The sequence below is a fragment of the Euprymna scolopes genome, chromosome 40 (assembly GCF_053919585.1).
Source record: "Euprymna scolopes isolate OS-2025 chromosome 40, ASM5391958v1, whole genome shotgun sequence".
NCBI lineage: Eukaryota > Metazoa > Mollusca > Cephalopoda > Sepiida > Sepiolidae > Euprymna > Euprymna scolopes.
This window is the reverse complement of record NC_136521.1, coordinates 70,828,481-70,846,789: the sequence shown is the minus strand read 5'-3', so window position 1 is coordinate 70,846,789 and position 18,309 is coordinate 70,828,481. Positions and strand designations below refer to the sequence as shown.

At 32.4% G+C, this 18,309-nt stretch overlaps 1 protein-coding gene across 32 annotated transcripts in view; it reads left to right on the top strand.

The window, feature by feature from the left end:
• LOC145265633 (calcium/calmodulin-dependent protein kinase type II delta chain-like) overlaps positions 1–18,309 on the top strand; it is a 705,488-nt gene that overhangs the window by 351,790 nt on the left and 335,389 nt on the right. For all 32 annotated transcript variants that reach the window (XM_080121704.1, XM_080121699.1, XM_080121701.1 and 29 more), the window contains exons 8-9: positions 9,950–10,033; positions 12,127–12,221. In XM_080121704.1, the coding sequence (XP_079977830.1) occupies positions 9,950–10,033; positions 12,127–12,221 (179 nt within the window). The remainder of the gene's footprint in view (positions 1–9,949; positions 10,034–12,126; positions 12,222–18,309) is intronic.

Sequence of the window (18,309 nt, the reverse complement as noted above, 5' to 3'; positions counted from 1 at the left end):
TACAATATAATATTCAATAGAGAATTGTAATAATGAATACGAAATCTGCATGTATAAAAAATTAAAATATATTTAAGTATATTTTACAACCAGCAAGGTCACCCTTCCCGCTGATAGTTTGGAATAATAACTTATTAAACATGACTTACTTAAAGATAATCATTAAATTGACAGAAGACGGTTCTCAAGGGGAAGTCACTCTAACATAAATTTTGGTATTAGTTTCAGAGTTACTGTTCTTTAATATTGACACTGAAATTTTTGGAGCTTCTTTCGAACTATACATATTAAAAAAGCTTCTTTCGAATTATACATATTTAAAAAGCTTCTTTCGAATTATACATATTAAAAAAGCTTCTTTCGAATTATACATATTAAAAAAGCTTCTTTCGAATTATACATATTAAAAAAGCTTCTTTCGAATTATACGTATTAAAAAAGCTTCTTTCGAATTATACGTATTAAAAAAGCTTCTTTCGAATTATACATATTAAAAAAGCAAAAATACAGAGAAATCTATATAATGTATGTACTCATCACAGAACGAAGACGTCATATTCCAAAAATGATGTAAATTGATCCAAGAATTTTTTTTAACTAAAAATAAGTCAGATTTTATGATGAAGTGAGATGTAGAATTTTGTATCGACCATGTTTTTTGATTTAACATAAATAAGAAGACAACTTAATTCAAACTACTGAGATATAAATCAGCCTTATAATGAATACATTTAGTATTAAAATCCTTAAAAATCGTAAATTTTTATTTCTTTAGTAAAAAAAAAAAAATGCTTGATCAATTTACATGATTTTTCTAATATGACATCTTTGTACATGCATCATTAAGATTTTTGTGTATTTTTTGTTTTTTTAAATAAATGTAAATCTAAATAAGCACTAAATATTTTTCTGTTTACAAATGATTACTTATGTTAATGCAGAGCGGAATGATAAATTCGTTGGCCCAAAGAAAACAACGCTACAGCCTTATTTTAAAACTTTTATTGAAAAAAATCAATTCAGGTAACTTGATTATGTAGTAGAGCTGACATTTCAGCCTCAATCACTATCTCAATACAGATCTGGAACTGGAAGCAAGTCTTTTCCATAAGCGCTGGCAGGAGCTTGACGAATACTCAGCGGATGGCGGTAATCAAGCTGGCTTTGGTGTTGTGGGAGGTCATGTTAATGATGTTCTCAACATATGACCTAACAAAGTAATCCAGCGGGTTCAGGTCGGATGAGGAGGGGGGGGGGCAGTGAAAGAAGAGTACAAAGTTGTAGCACTCATTCTGAAGCCGAGCCTGGGTCTTTTTGGACTTGTGGGGCAGCATCGAGTCCTGCTGCCACACCAAGGGTCTGCCAGTGGCCACCTGATTGTACCATGGGATCACCACACTCTCCAGCACATTCAGGTACACTTTAGTGTTGATTTCAAGTTGACATCAAAGATCTGAGGTCGCATGATGTGGCCCTCACTTGAAACCACACCAAAGAATCTATAACTGTGGCTGGTTGTTTTCATCACCCTGGGAATGTCTCTGTTATTCGTGGCAATCCAGCAATGCATTTTCAGGAGGCTGGAAATGGTCCTGTTGTCATAACTTGGATCAGTAGAAGGTTTGAGTTGTACAGCGGTTCATCTCCAATATTGCTCATTGAACATTGTGTCACTTTCAGGCATGATAGAAGGCTCCTATCCCTCTTAGGATTTTTACACAACTGGCCAATGGTCTTCAACAAAAAAAGAAAACCGGTTTTCATCAAATGAAAATGGAATCATATTGTCTTTTCTAGGGTGACAATTTTATCGTTCCATCTATAATATAAATCTCACCTGTCTTTTTAAATGTATGCATGTATGTTTGTATGTCTACCTAAAACTTTTGACAGAGGCGACAGATTTTTGCAAGATCGGTATCGTTTTGAAGCTCAACCCTTCAGACGACAAATATCGAAAAATTGGCTAAAAACATTAATTGCTTCACCCTCAACTGAGAACTTTTCTACAAAGAGGGGCTGCTTTTTTTCGCCAATATTTTCCAAAGTCATGCCCTCTTTTCAATTGACTAGCCTTAATTTAAACCTTTGCCACTTCTGGTGGAGATAGACACAATGGCAAAGACGTCACTTTTTTTTTTTTTTTTCATTCTTTTCCTCCTTCACAGTATGGGTTTGAGCCTGCCTCCCTACTTACCACTTTTTGTGCTCAACACACACCTCCAAACGCCCGGGCAACGCCAGGCACCCAGGCTAGTCCTATAGAAAGCTCCAGAATTCTATCAGCTATCTAAAAGTGAAAGAGTAGTAGTAGATGCTCCAGGTATGGCGAATTGTGGATTTGTAAAGATATAGGAGGCTCTATGGTGTGAATAATTTTCTAGCACTATAGAGGCAATCCACCTGCTTTGCAGCAGCCTAGGCAATGTCTTCAATGTATTTGTTCCAATTCATGTTGCTTGTGAATGTTAGACTAAGGAGTTTAAAAGATGGGCTCTCGAGTAGGCTGTTGTCATGGCAATTGTTGGTTGAGAAAGATTTTTGTAGTTGTTAAAGGAAAAAAGCTTAGTCTTAGTAGCATTAAATGTTACCAACCATTTACAGACTCATTCCACTACAGACTGAAGATAATCTTTTTTTTTAGAGTTTTTCTTATTGGCTTGGTTAATCATGGAGATGATACATGACAGAAATCTCTTGACATTTGGCTTTGAAGATGACTATGTTGTAGACTGCAGGAAAGCAGTTTTGCAATAATGTGTTTCTTAGATGAGAATTCTTTGCGAAGAAGTTTTGTTCATATTCTATTCTGATTCTATTTATATACAAATATGAATCGACAAAAGGCATAAAAGCTTTGATATTGACTTATAAAATGTTGGCTGTAAAAAAAGACAAGGCAATCAAATTGTCTTTTTATCTTTCACTTCTCATTAGGATGTCTTTGAAATGACATGCTTGTTAATGACAACATGAACATTGATTGGTTGTGTGAAACATGTTTCATCAATTGTCTGTCGTTGTTGTCTCTTCTTTAAATCCTATCATCAAATAATGCTTGACAAAAGGGAAAAAAGTTCGTCTTTCTCTTTGATCATTTATTATTCTTATTTACTTAGATACCGACTATTTCTTTCTTTCTTTTTTTTCTTACTTGAGAGATGTATGACAATTCTTTTTAAATATTTCATGTAGGAGTATAACAAAGTTTATTCATAATCAAATTGCTAATGAGAACAATATACAGGAAGTAAAGAAAAATATATTCCTTTCACTTTATAATAAAGACCTCTATATATCTATAAAAGTGAAAGTGTCTGTGTGCATTTCCCTACACAATATCTCTGTCAATTTTCAGTTTACAGACTCAAAATTTGATATACAGAGTAGTGAGATTTGGGAAAATCTTTGTAATCCGTTTTCGGCCAGAAATTTGGCTGTTAAGGGGTCAAAATTAAGCGATTTGACCTTTGAGAACTCTACCAAACTCCTCCGCCAATTTTGGGTCTAAACAATAGTTTCCTTGGACATGGATCTAACTTAACTTGATTTGAACCCAAAACAAATGTTAAGGGGTCATAATAGGGGTCAAAGTTTTAAAAAATTTGACCTCTGTGGTTTCTACCAAATTACTCAGACAATTTCTGGTCTAAACATTTGAAAATTTACATAAAGAGTATTCAGAGATAGGGCAAGCTTTTTAATCAGTTTGGATCGAAAATTTGAGCTACCAATATTTAAATGTATGTATGTATCATGTCTGATTAAAACTTTCGACAGAGACGACGGATTTTCACAAGATCAGTATCGTTTTGAAGCTTGACCTTTCAGACAACAAATACCGAAAAATTGGCTAAAAACATTAATTTCTTCACCTTCAACTGGGCACTTTTCTACAGGGATGGGTCGCTATTTTCACCGATATTTTCGAAAGTCATCCCCTCTTTTTGATTGTCTAGCATTAATTTAAACCTACGTTACTTCCGTTTTGGCGGTGGTCGTAACAGCAAAGATGTCACATTTTTTCTCCACATTCTTTTCCTCCTTCGCGGTACGGGTTCAAGCCTGCCTTCCTACTACCACTTTTTTTTTTTTTTTTTTTGCTCAACACACACCTCCAAACACCCAGGCAACGCCGGGCACCCATGCTAGTACATATATATATATACACACACATGCGCACATACAAGTGCATATTTTCCTATATAATTTTATATGCTAACTCACATATCATAAAATAGTTCTTAAGAGTAAGGTATTATTATTTATTTATTTATTAACTTATATATATATATAAATTTAATTTATATATTAATGAAATAATAACTGGATGTTCTCTACATTTTGTTATTGGGGAAATCATATTTTTCACTGGAGAGCCATAAATTTAACAACTGTCTTGCATTTGAATCTCTGAAACAGCTACATGATAAACAGCTGGTGAGCTCTGTTTTCTGTTTAACAATTTACGTTAAATTTTCGTTTTTTTATTTTGCTGTTATATAGTTGAATTCCCTTTTTATAATTGCGAATTTACTAGATGTAAGTTGGCTTATTTGAGTGCTAAGTCTGCGATATGTTGAACTTAGTATCCCTAAGAATTTAAACTGTATTTTATTTATTTTATCTTTTTTTAATAAAAGAATCAAAGCTTCTTAAGATTATATATGTGTGTGTGTGTGTGTGTGTGTATATATATATATATATATATATATTATTACCATTTTATCTGCTTAGTTACACATATTTCCACTATCGGAATTGATTAAACGATCTGGTAATTTCATCAAACTTTTCAAATCTGTATGGTCTGATGAAATTATTGGATTGTTTAATCGATTCCGATAGTGGAAACATGTGTAAAACGGTAATAATAAAAAAAATATATATATCTTTGTTCTACAATAGTATTGAGCACTTTTTTCAGTTTTTTTTTACTAATTACCTTTTAATTATTATATATATATATATATATATATACATGCACACGTGTCTGTGTAGTTAGAGAAAAAATACCAAGAGTGCTCAATTAATTTTTCAACAGCATAAATTAGTTATGAGACGATTCTAATATTTTTCCTGTGTCTGATACAATTACCGATTCCAATTCTTTTAGAATCTTTGAATATTTAGCTGTAGAGTTTTTCTTTTTTTAGATTACTATAAAACCCATGATACAAATGCAAAAATACATGCAAGTGATCTTTTAAGTTTTAATTTTGCTGCTAGTTTAAAATCAAAAAAATATCATTTCATCATTATCAACAATGGAAAATTAAGTTTTAAACAAAAACACACCAACAAAACTAAAATAATCCTTTTGGGCATTGGAAAATAGGCAAATAATTTTCGTGTTGATTCCAATCCCCCAAAACAACACTAGCGTGTATGTATATATATATATATATTCAATGGATACTTATTTTTTAATCAGCCATCGATACCTTCAGTTTTCACAGAAACACTGGAAACTCAGCATGCTAAATTAAAGATACCAAATGTGACCAGTTTGTAAACCAATGTAATGATGATATCATTATATTTTTCATCTATTGTTTTTTTGGTAATTATGCATAATTTGAACCAGACATAACTCAGCATCCGATCGGCTTTGCTTGGAACATGATGTCATGAGTGTGATCTGATGTAAGACGTCACTCAGCCAATCAATGCGCTGCAAAGTGGCAGATGAACTTTTCGAAGTAAAAATTGGAAAATCATTAAATTCACTGAGCAGCAAACACTTGAAGAAGCCCTTGTCTGAAAACTGTGTAAACAAAAAAATTTAGAAAAGTATTTGATGATACCGGAAGAAGTGCTCTCATATTGTAAAAAAAAAAAAATTAATTGCTTAAAAAAAAACTGCGTTTCTTGTGGTGAGAAGTGCATGATAGCCACAAAATCTGTGAAGTATGGATGTGGGTGAAGGTGCACATTCATGCAATGCTGGCAGTGGACCTCCCTAAGGACAGGCACATTTTTCCAACACTCCAAACTTCAGATCGCCACCATAATATGATTTATTTACCTGTGGCCCTATGATATGGCAACATATAAAAATGTTACGCGAGAATATGGGGTGGTGTCTGCGCATACCATAACAGATTGAAAGCATTTTATACAGGACATATGCCATAATTATTTCCTCAGACATACCCGGCAGATTAGTGACTGGCCCGAGGCATACCATCGAAATAGTGGAATCTGTATTCAACCATCGAAAACACAACGTTGGCAAACTACTACAGCCACTTTGGGTAATTGGTGGTTATGACCCCATGGAGAAGGGTTAGGGTTTCCTCGTCACAGTCCCAAATAGAAACGCTGAAACCCTCCTTCTTATTCTTAAATAGTATATTTTGCTGGAGACTACGGTCATGTCAGGCTGCTGGAAAGCATATAGCGAAGTGAGAGGAGAAGGTGAACCACAGTCTTTGTTTCGTCAACCCTGACACCAAGGAAACCACTGATCATGTAGGGCGATGTGGAAGGAAGCTAGAGTTCAAAATAGACTTCGTACCCTCGTAGGAGATGTCCTTTTCTCTTCCTTGCAACCTCTATCTCACAGAAGAAATGTTGTGAGTTTGTCTCTGATGTATCGTTATTTTCATGGAAAGTGTTCGACTGAGCTTCAATCTATGGTCCCCCCTCGCCAAACTTTCACAAGAAACACTCGTCTAGCTGTAAACACTATCAATAATTCCCCCCACTCTTTATCTGTGCCTAAACCTAAACGTAGATTCCATGAACAAAGCTTCTTTCTTAGAACTACACGCCTGTGAAATTGTCTTCCGTTTTCCTACTTTCCGGCTGACTACAATATGGTTGTCTTCAAGTCTAACGTAAATAAGTTCTTGATGAGCCGTTCCATATAAGTTATCAAATTTACCAAATTTTCATTACTAATGATTACTATATTGTCCAATTTCTACTGTACACTCTTTAACCCTTATCCTTGAGTGGCCTCTTGGCCTTGATAATGTGGTGATGCCTATGTAAAAAAAAAGAAAAAGAAAAAAATAGCTAAACACCGTAATAAAAAAGAATACAGGATCAGCCGAGAGCTTCTCAACAGTTACCTATTTAAGTTTATGTGGAGACAGAAATTTGGTCAAGATCTTTTTGTCTCCATTTTAAACCAAAGTTATCCGATTGGTGAAGTTTCTTTTGAAAAAAAAAAATTCACACACAAAAAAATGTCTTATCTGTTTCATTTGGAACTTTTATTTTTGTCCAAAAACAAAAGGAAAAAGCTAAATACCACACTTTCTTTGTTGTTCCAGTAAAAACATTTATTTATTAAAAAAAATAAAACAAATTGTTACGGTAGGTCATTGGGGTTGGGAGGGGTGTAGTTTTATTATATTTATATGTTTCCTTCATTTTTTTGGAGTAGCATTTGTTATGCTTTAATAATTGGCGATGCTCGGCGGTTGACACCATGTTCTAAGCAAAGCCGATTGGGCCCTGAGTTATGTCTGGTTCAAATTATGCATAAGTACCTTTTTTCTTTTTTTTTTTTTTAATTTTAGAAAACAAATTATTCGGATTTATGATGATGATAGATACAGCTAAAAAATAACTGGAACTCTGTAACAAAAAAAAAAAAAAATTGCCTATTGTGAGATTTGAACCCTGAAAGATAAAATAAAATATTGAAACTGTAGGCAAATGCTTTATCCACACGACCTCCAATCAGATAAAAATATTTTGTCTTTTTGACCAAAAAAAAAAATCCAACTATGTTTTGGAGTTCAGCATAGGGATACAAAATGAAAACATGTTTTACTTCTCCAGATCTAAAATAGTTTGACTAAAATACATAAACATCGAGGCTCTCAAAATCCTACAGTAGCAAGTGTCATATATAGGCATGAGCAAATATGTATGGTACCATATGAATCTGGGGTCCCTCGTATCAAATAGAAAATTCTTATTAAAATAAAATTATGTTAGTAAACATTCAAATACTTTTTTCTCCATTTTTAATTAAAAAAAGTTTTCTCTTGAAAGTAAAAATGTCAAATGCATGTGATCGATAACTTGATGGGAAAAGTATAAATGCACATAAAAATCAATAAAAAAAGGTTTTTATTTATTTTTATACGTTATCACGACTTATTTGGATTCTTTCGATTACTTGATATGAGTGTTATTTTCACAATGTTTCAATCGGTGCAACCTAAAACCTCCTACAAATGTATCTTGTCAAACTCTCTGGAATCTTTCTGCTGAAATTAGGAATCAGCATAGAATTTCAAATGGAACTCTTTATTTAATCCATGCCATTGTTCTGTCAGCCATGACAGGGTAGAAGTCAAGTAATTTGCACTGAGGATTCAACCTCCAGAGAAGTGCAATTATACAACTGAATTTTATCAATTACTTATCCACTATGGTACAGGTCTGCAAAGATTAAATAAAGAATTCTGTTTGAAATTTCATACAGATTACAGAGTCTGACATAAAGATTCCCGAGTTTGATAAGATACACCTGAAGAAGATCAGGAGTTACATCATTTGAAACATTGTGCAAATAACACTCAAGGTGAGAACAGTAGTCCAAAGAATCCAAATAAAACAAATTATTAATCGTCATCCCCAAAATTTAGAAACATGACTGACGTTTTTCTTACAGATATTAATTCACATTATTATAAGTAGGTTATTTGGTTAGCTAAAAATAGAAAATACTAGCAGGTCAGCCAGTGTTGCCTAGTCTTAAATACAATATTTTAATTCATGCAGATTATGTATTATTATAGAGACAATTATCTATCAATTATTATATTGAACCTAATATATACTAGTGAGATCAAAACTAATATATATATATATATATATATATATATATATATATATATATATATATATGACTTGGCTGCCATCAGCTACAATCGAATCCAAATCCTACAACTCTCCACCCTATTTCCTTAACCTCTGAGCCACGCCCATATGCATGCATATATATATATATATATATATATATATATATATATATATATATATATATATATATATATGGGATAAATCACAGAATAGAAATCAAGTGAATTGTCCTATTAGATATTACAGTGAGGTAATATTTTCAGGACGATCCTAGCCAAGAAGGTAAAGTTCAATATTTAAAAATAGAGCAAAATATAAGTGTAATGATGAAAGTTAAATTCTGTAGATTAAAATATACATAAAAAATATATTCAAGTTAAGAATTTAATGTTTGAAACTAGGAATATATTAAAAAAAAAACTTTAAAAAAACTTTTAAATAACATTTTCAATATATGTGCTGATAAGCAAAATATATGTTTATTCATAGCTGAACATTTTGCTAATTGCATTTCATTTCCTCTGATAATCCATGGATTAAGGAAATAAATATAATTCTTCTCCGTATATTCCTAGTTTCAAACATTAAATTCTTAACTTGAATATATTTTTATGTATATTTTAATCTACAGAATTTAACTTAAATCATTACACTTATATATTATGTTCACCTGTCAACCCTTTTTTAAAAGCTGGAATTGGTTGATTGAGACAAGATTCTAGCAAACACGGTTGGATGGTCCAGAGAGTTTTATAATTATACAGATGAAACTGGAAAAGAAACACTAAAAGTTGCATAAAATTAGTTTCTAATCTTGTACAAAGTTTTAATTCTTAATAGTCATATAGATAAAGACATTGTATCAAAGATGTGGTTAATTTGACTCTTAGATCAAGTGTTTAACTGCGATGCCATGGTAATGCAACTTTTCTCTATATTTATTTCACGGATATTAAAGACAAATATCATTTCTTTCTGATCTCGTAAGACAATATAAAAGTGGTGCACAATTGTTCTGTTTTCGAAAATGATTTTCCCTATCCTGGGACGAGTATTCTTCTAGTTCCTTATACTTAAATGTGAGAAAATGTACTATTTTCTTGCTTTTCTCCCTTTAAAGGTTTTGCTGGAACACCTGGTTACCTTTCACCAGAAGTATTAAGAAAAGATCCATATGGAAAACCTGTAGATATTTGGGCATGTGGTAAGTATAAATAAAATCTTCAGGTTTTGATGACAATATTTTCATTTTTAAAGACTGTCCCTTAGAACAAGGAAATATAATTCAATAAGTTCTTTAAGTATTCTAAAGAATTTCTCTGAAAATTTTTGGATAATTTAGTAAGTAATACAAACACACTAAATTAACACGATAACACCATTTGAACATAAAATTACAACAGGTATTTTTTATATTTTTTTGAAATGAATGAGAGTGGTTACTCGTCAGTAGTTGAAAATGACTTTTGTTTTTAACAAATTTTTTAATGAACAGTCTCTCTAAGAAAAAAAAAATTCTGGCATCAATGAAAGTTGTCATTATATGAAAATGTATGATTTAAAATTTAAAAAAATTTTTTTTTTTTTACAAAATTTAACTTTCATATAAAATAAAATAAGCATAATATTTATAAATAGTTTTGTACAGTCATTATTGGAAAACTTTAAGAACTTCTTCAATTGTCTCCCCCTGTTCCAGTCTTTAAAAATGAAAACAAAAAAAATTGTCCTCAAAAACTAAAGTGTGCAAGTGACAAGATTTGTTTCAACGTGTATTAAAATACAATTAATGCAGACTTTTTCTATATATTGTTTTTCAATTAAGTGTATGAAAAGTTATTCTTATAACAATACTAGATGATCCATTAGTCAGAACACTAGAGTTGATTGACTAAATAAAGAACTTCCTGGATAAGGACTGTTGTGTGTCTATAGAGACAATAAGTACACAGCTTGATGTCAGTGTGGGAACTGTCAACACAATTAGTTATAAGGAACTGAAAATGTAGAAGATTTGTGCAAAGTTTGTCCCAAGGGTGCTCAGGAAAGATTAGAAAAAAAGACGTCAAGCAGGGGGATGGTTGAGCTGATCAATTCAGATCCTGCAGTTTTTGATGCTCTGGTGACCTGCGATAAAAATTGGATCTACTACCATGGCCCAGAGACCAAGAGACAGAGTTCCCAGTGGAAGCATGCTGGTTCTTCCAGACCCAAGAAGGCTAGACAGAGCAAATCCACTCAGAAACTTATGATCTCTTTTTGACAGCACAGGCATGATCTAAATGCACTGTCAACAAAGAATTCTGTGTCGGTTTTAAGGGAGTTTAGGAGGAGATTCTATTGGAAGAGGCCAGCACTCTTCAAATCGAATCAGTGGCATTTCCACCAGGACAATGCACCAATCCACAACTCTATCCTTGTCACAGACTATCTGAGCAAGATGGGCATCAAGATAGTTCCTCATCCTTCCTATAGTCCAGACCTTGCTCCCTATAACTTTTGCTTAGAGGCTATCATTATGAGACAATTGAGGAGATGAAAGAGGCTGTGACAAGGGTCATTGACACGCTCACACAAAAGGACTTCCTTGGGGTTTTCCAGAAGTTGTTGAAATGGTACAACAAGTGCATTGCAGTTGGAGGAGATTACTTATCTAATTATCAGAAAAATGTATTATTATATCAATTTATGTGATGTGATTCTAAATATATAGGTTGAACCTCCTAAGATTGGATAGTAGAATTAAATAACATATTCACCAACAAGTATTCTTTAGGTATAGAACAAACAACAATCTTGAGTTACCAAATTCGAAACCGAACACTAGCATGGGACTGCTGTAGTTCAACATTATTTGGCAACTTAGGATATAGACAGATTTTTAGCAAGGATTGTTTTAAAATCAAGATTGTCTTATCCACTCAGTGTTTTGGAGACTATTTTACATCAAAAAACTTCAGCCAATCTTGTCTAAACAAAATGAATTTATTTTCCTGTTAAGAACTAGGATTTCTCAAGCAAAACTTCTTTAAAAAATTTCTTTCACCAAATTCTTGGGGGGGGGGGGTATTTTTTGTTGGTTTTTAAGTTGCCAGGGAGATAACTATTCACTGTTTTATTAATTATTTTTGTTCTTTATTGAATAAGTTTTTTTAAGTTTTTTTTTTTTTTTTTTTTTTAAATATTCAGGAATACAATTTCTTTCTTATTTTATGAAATCTTGTTCAATAAGATAATGTAAGTAATGTAACAACATATAAAGGTAATTTTAATATATAACTTTTTTTTTCTTTTTAGGGGTTATCTTATATATTCTATTAGTTGGTTATCCACCATTCTGGGATGAAGACCAACATAGGTTATATGCACAGATCAAGGCAGGAGCATATGATGTAAGTATTATTTCTTCTTTATGAATTAGTTTGAAAGTATACATTGCTTTTACCTAATCCAGATATCATTTATTATCTGTATGTGTGTATTATTGTATATAGATCAACAAATATTACTGAACTATATCTTACATATACAATCATAAATTATGATCGTTACATGTTCTAGAGTGAGAAAGGAGCTTTTTAAGATAATGAAAATTTTATGAATAGTGTATTCATGAATGGACCAGTAATCCAGCAGTGTCTAAATTACAAGTTAACCCTTGCTTTCTTGATAATGAAAAGAATGAGTAAGCATATGTATAAGTAAATCTGGAGTGAAAAATAAAAGCAAATTTGTAATAAATGAAAATAAAAACAAAGAAGGAAAAAATACATGTTGAATGGCACTGAAGTTGACTACTGCTGCTTAGATCATCATATTAAAACAACAATGTAATTAGATGATTTTAAAGAAAAATTTACATATCATTACCATTATTTATTATATTATTATCGTTATATACGATTAATTCTAAGAAATAAATAGGCTAATATTTATTTAAAAAAAATTTAATTTAGGTTTAGTAAGATAATGCCTTGTATTATATACTGCTGATCCGACACTGCCTCAACTCCATTACATTCAAATTTGTTTTGTAAATATTTTTATCTTCTAAATCCACAGATTTTTTTTGTTTTTTTTTTTGTTTTGTAAGGTTCAGTATCTAAACTAAAAAGAGACATGGTTATAATTTAATAAGCATGTAACATAATATAAGTTTCAAAAAGAAAATAATTAATAAGTCGATAATCCAGCAGTGTCTAAAATACAAATTAACTCTTGCTTTTGTTTATAAAGAAAAGAATGAGAAAATGTAAGTAAACCTGGAATGAAAAAAAAACTTAAACAAATTTGTAATAAATGAGGATAAAAAAAATAGAGCTTATCAAGGAGGAAAGGGTGCATGTATTAAATAACACCGTAGTTGGCGACTGCTGCTTAGATCATTACATTAAAACAACAATGTATTTAGCTGATTTAAAAGAGGAATTTAACAGCAACACAAGTGCAAAGTATCAATTCATTACTTCTGTACTTTCTGTTAATACAATGATTTGTTAACTACCTTCTGTTCATGTGATTTCCTTGCAGCCCTTTAAGGCCGCAATAGTTATGCAATGCATGCATCAAGGAGGAGTGCTCAGAGCCAGTGTTATTTTCTTAGATTATTACAAACAATGATTGACCCTTTTAACAATATGTGAACATGAAATCCTTGAATATACAAACAAAATAACGCATCCACATATCAAGTAATTTAATCATGCATATGAACAAAATAAGAGAAAAAAAATAGAATCTGTCTCCTTTTTACTCTGATTACAGACAGATCAGACACGGAAATCTTCATCTGCTTGGTTATTTCTCAGTCGAATATAGAGCAATGTAGAGAGACTTAAGGATGCACTGAAAATGTTTGTTTGTGTAATATTGAATTTCAGTGATTACTTTTTATTTCAATTTTATTTTTTGTTACCTTAGATGGAGAGCATATATTCAAAACTAATAGGCTAAATAAGTGATCTCCATAAAAACGATAATGAGAGGCGATGTTCAACTCGTGTTTCTCAAACATAAATTTTCCTTTTGTAGTTTGTATATTTAAAGTGAAGAAGAAATTTTGAGGATATGTGTTGCATGAAGAGAAATATGAAAATGATGAGATGAATGCTTAAAGTGAGTTTTAAAGACAGGCTTAAATTTATTGATATCAAAGGAAGAGTAAATATGGACAGTATAAGGAGATGTGTGTAGAACAAGAGACTTTGAATATATGGCCATATTTGGGTGTGCGTTAACAATAACCTATATGTATGTATGAATGTCAAAATATGTGTTTCCGTCATAAGTAGATATTTTCATGGAGTTGGTGTTCGTCCGTTAGATTGATGAGGACCATCTAATCATCTTTGTGGGATGATTGAAGACACCTATTGAATTGTGAAGTAACAGTTGCGTAATCCTTAACAACTCCTTTCCTGAGTTGACATTGCTCAATTTCAGTGGCAAGGAGAAATCCTAGATGACTAGAAACAATGCTAAGATAAGCGGAGAGCAAATACAGCACCTGGTATTTTCAAATTGTCACCCATTTTATTATTAACTAGGTTCAATGATGCTTAACTTTGATGATCTTTGATGATGGTGTGTCGTGATTATACCATAAATATAATACTAGCTGGCCACCTGGCATTACCCGATCATAAAATATGCTTAAATATGATATTATTATTTATGCAGATATTAATATAATCAATTCTCTATCGATTATTATATTGCATCCAATATATGACGTGTTCGGTGGAAGAATGATGTAAGTGCCACTTGATACTTTAAAAAAAAAAAGAGGTTAAATGTTTGGAGCATAATGATAATTCTTTGAGCCTTTAAATGAGGTTTAATAATCGTGTAATGGAAGAAATAAACCATATAGAGGTCACTGCAGTAAATAATATAAAACAGAAAAATACTTTATATTGAAGATATTGATATATCTATGATAAATTATATAAATATACAAAAAATTTGCTGCGATAATATCTAATGTATTCATGATACAGATGTTACCTAAAATGTCATTTTCATCAGAGTTTTTATCATTTTGATTTGAAGAAAATCTATGGTCTTAAATATCTACATTTCAACAGGCGTATATAAAATATCAAACACTTATTTTCACATATATACTTTGAATTCAGCAATGATTATTTTTATGATTAGATTCTTGGATATTTTATGCATTTTATGACAAAAATCTCAAAATTTCAACTTTTGCCGTTGCGTCGTTCTTCCATCGAACACGTCATATAGTAATGATTTCAAATAAAAATAGTAATAAAAATATGACTTAGGTGCTATCAGCTATAATTGAACAAAAATATATCACTCTCTAGCCTTAGTTGTTACCATTTGAGCTATCATCACACTAATAAAAAATAATTAAAAATGAATTTTAACATATAAATGTATATTTGTGCAGACCGTATCACACAAAAGTAGACACAAGATCACATTTATAAAACATTCAATAAAACAAATGCAATCATTTGATCCACCTCATGCTGCTGTCTTAGAGGAGATGGATTTTGAAAGAATGGCGCCCGACACACAGACATAGTGGGTTTTATATATAAGATTAAATTGTACCCAAGATATAGTAATGGTTTCAAAAGTAAAATAACGAAAGAATATATAACTTGGGTGCCATCAGCTAAAACGGAAACCAAAACATTTAGCGTTCCATCCTTAGATGTTACCATTTGAGTCATCATCGGACAGACTTTAACATATAAATGTGTATTTGTGCATGCATAGAATAGCACTTTAAGTTGACTTACACTTTATTTTTTCTTCAATTTTGATCCCTTAGCAGCTATTTTTACCAGCTAAAATCTCACAAAACAATGGTCCACAAAAAATGCAATAATTTGACCCACCTCGTGCCACTCTGCCAAAAATCTACAAATCAGTTATATACAAACTATGTACACTTTCAGCATAAAATAGGATTCTAAAGGTCCCACATTGTTGACCAAGCTCCAACCTCTGTTCCATGACCACAGTGTTGCATCCCTGAGCCTGTTTTACATCTTTAAGGGAATACGCTCTGATGAATTCATAGCACTTGTGTCCTCTCGATATACATACCCCTGACTAACTCAACAAGCAACAAAATTTCACCCTTTTACGGTTGAGATCCCTAGATGCTGGAAAGTCTTCTACTCTAATAGTTTCTTCCCTCGGACTGCTAGATTTTGGAATTCCCTCAGTGTTTCCTGCTTTCGGGAATTTCCTCCCTGTTCCTGTTATGTAAACAGACATCTCGATGCTGAACTCCACACAGTCCCCTGTTAGGTACGATCCCAAATAGTAACCCTTATATTCCAGATGGCAATAAGCCTTGTTCAAGGTGCACATGAGTAAAAAGAAATAATAACAATAATTGGAATTCCCTTCCGTTTTCCTACTTCCCTAACCTGCAGAAGTTTAAATGTAATGTGAACAGATATCTTGCTGCTCAACTCTCCACAGTCCCTGTTGGACACAATCCCAAATAGTAACTCCTTGCATTCCAAGTGGCAATAAGCCTTGTTTGAGGGTGAAAAAGAATAAAAAATAATATAGAACACCATAACTGTAAATGTCAAACAAAAAAAAAATTCTGAAACGTTCATAGAAGCTTTGAAAGTGTCATTATCAAGAGTTGTTCTTGTTTGAAATGCCAATATCTGTGAAGACATGTAATCGCAAATTGTTTGCCAAGTTGCCATTATTTTCCGCATTCTGTGCTATTTAAAAATAATCTTCCTGTGAATCCTATAAAGATCATCTCTATACAAATTTTCAACTGATAAAATCTACCGTCGCAGAACATGTTTACTCTAAATGTTATAGATAAAAGTAAGACTCTGTTTATAACAATAGTTTCTTAAATAAAGAAGTCAGTTTGACGGTTGTGTTAAGATGGCATTGAATGTAGGTTATGGATTTTTCTTACCTCATCCACATCTCTTTGGGGTTTGCTTACAATCTACAGAGTCAAAGTGTCAAAAACCAAATATATTAACAAATAAATGTTACCAAAGGCAAGAAAGATAAGTTACTCTGCTACCTAGTTGGATAAGCTTTTAATGTTTTTACTTAATGTAAAATGTTTCTGAATTTTTTAGATGAGGATTGGTTGCTTGTATTAGTTGGATTTATTGGACTATTGTTCTTATCTTGATTGTCATTTTCCAAATAATACAAATAATCAAGCCTCATGTCAAAAATTCAGAAACGTACATTGCGAGTGAAACAGTCACATTTGCAAGTGGTTTTTCAAGGTGGCGACTAGAAATAAAGAGATGCTTATCTTTTAGCAATTGCATTTCTTTCGCTGACAATCTTCCAAAGCTCACTAGAGAGTGAAGAATATTATTTCAATTTTTTTTTCTTAATAAAATGGACAAAGTTAAATTATTTAAACAATAAAAGTTTAAGAGAACAATATACTCTTTTTTTTTTTTTTTTTTTTTTTTTTTAACGAAAGCTGTTTAGAAAAACACCTGAAGAAATCGGAATGTTTATACCTCCAAGCATAAACATAAAATTTGTTGTATATTTAGAATTACAACTATAAAAAAAAATACAGAAAAATCTTTGTGATGTACATATTTAGGGAATTTCCCTAATAAAATAAAATAACACAATTCTATGAACAATGACAAACAACTTCTTCAACTTAACAAGGGAAAGGTTTATTTGCAAAGCGTACTGAAGGAAGAAAGTAGAGTCGGGTCTCCACTGCCTTACGAGGTAGTTACAACCCGCGGCTGTCGTCAATACCTTTAGTAGGAGCAGCGAAGAGAACAGGCGTCTAGCCCCGACGAAGGCTGGTAGCGTAAGAGAGAGTTTTCTTCTGGGACCGGAAGCTGTCTGGTCCCTAGGGGTCAATTTGTATTCGTGCGCAAGTCCTCAGATTGGACAGTCTAGCGCCTCATCACTCACTCAGAGGAAGCGAATGCGCGAGAAGAAAAGGGGTCCATTTGTGTCTGCTACATAACCCCCTGCTTAGGCTGAAAGCCGACAGAGAGAAAGGTAGCATAACAAATAGCAGAAAGAAAAATACAATAAGAAATGTCCGTCTCTTTAGGTTATTTTCTTGCAGAAAAAAATGTTCTTACTTTTCTGTGAAAAGTTGGAATATTTGCAGAAAACGTTCTGCTCTAAAAAGGAGAGAAGAAAAAATGTTCTTTTTCAACAGAAATACACTGTTTTGCAAAGTCTCTTCGGCCAATGTACCCGTCGACCACTACGTGTAGTGGTCACATAATTGTTCTCACGTGGAACATTTACCTCAGGTGTATGATTATGCTGTGTGTATGTTGGAGGAATGTGTGGCTCAGGTGTTAATGTGTCCAGAAAGGCTCTTTTTACCCTATCTACCGATACTGTCTCTTTTTTACCACTAATGTCTAGGATAAAAGTTTTATCAGTGCGTGAAAGCACGCGATAAGGGCCAGTGTAAGGTGGAGTTAGGGGGGCTTTTACTGCGTCCTT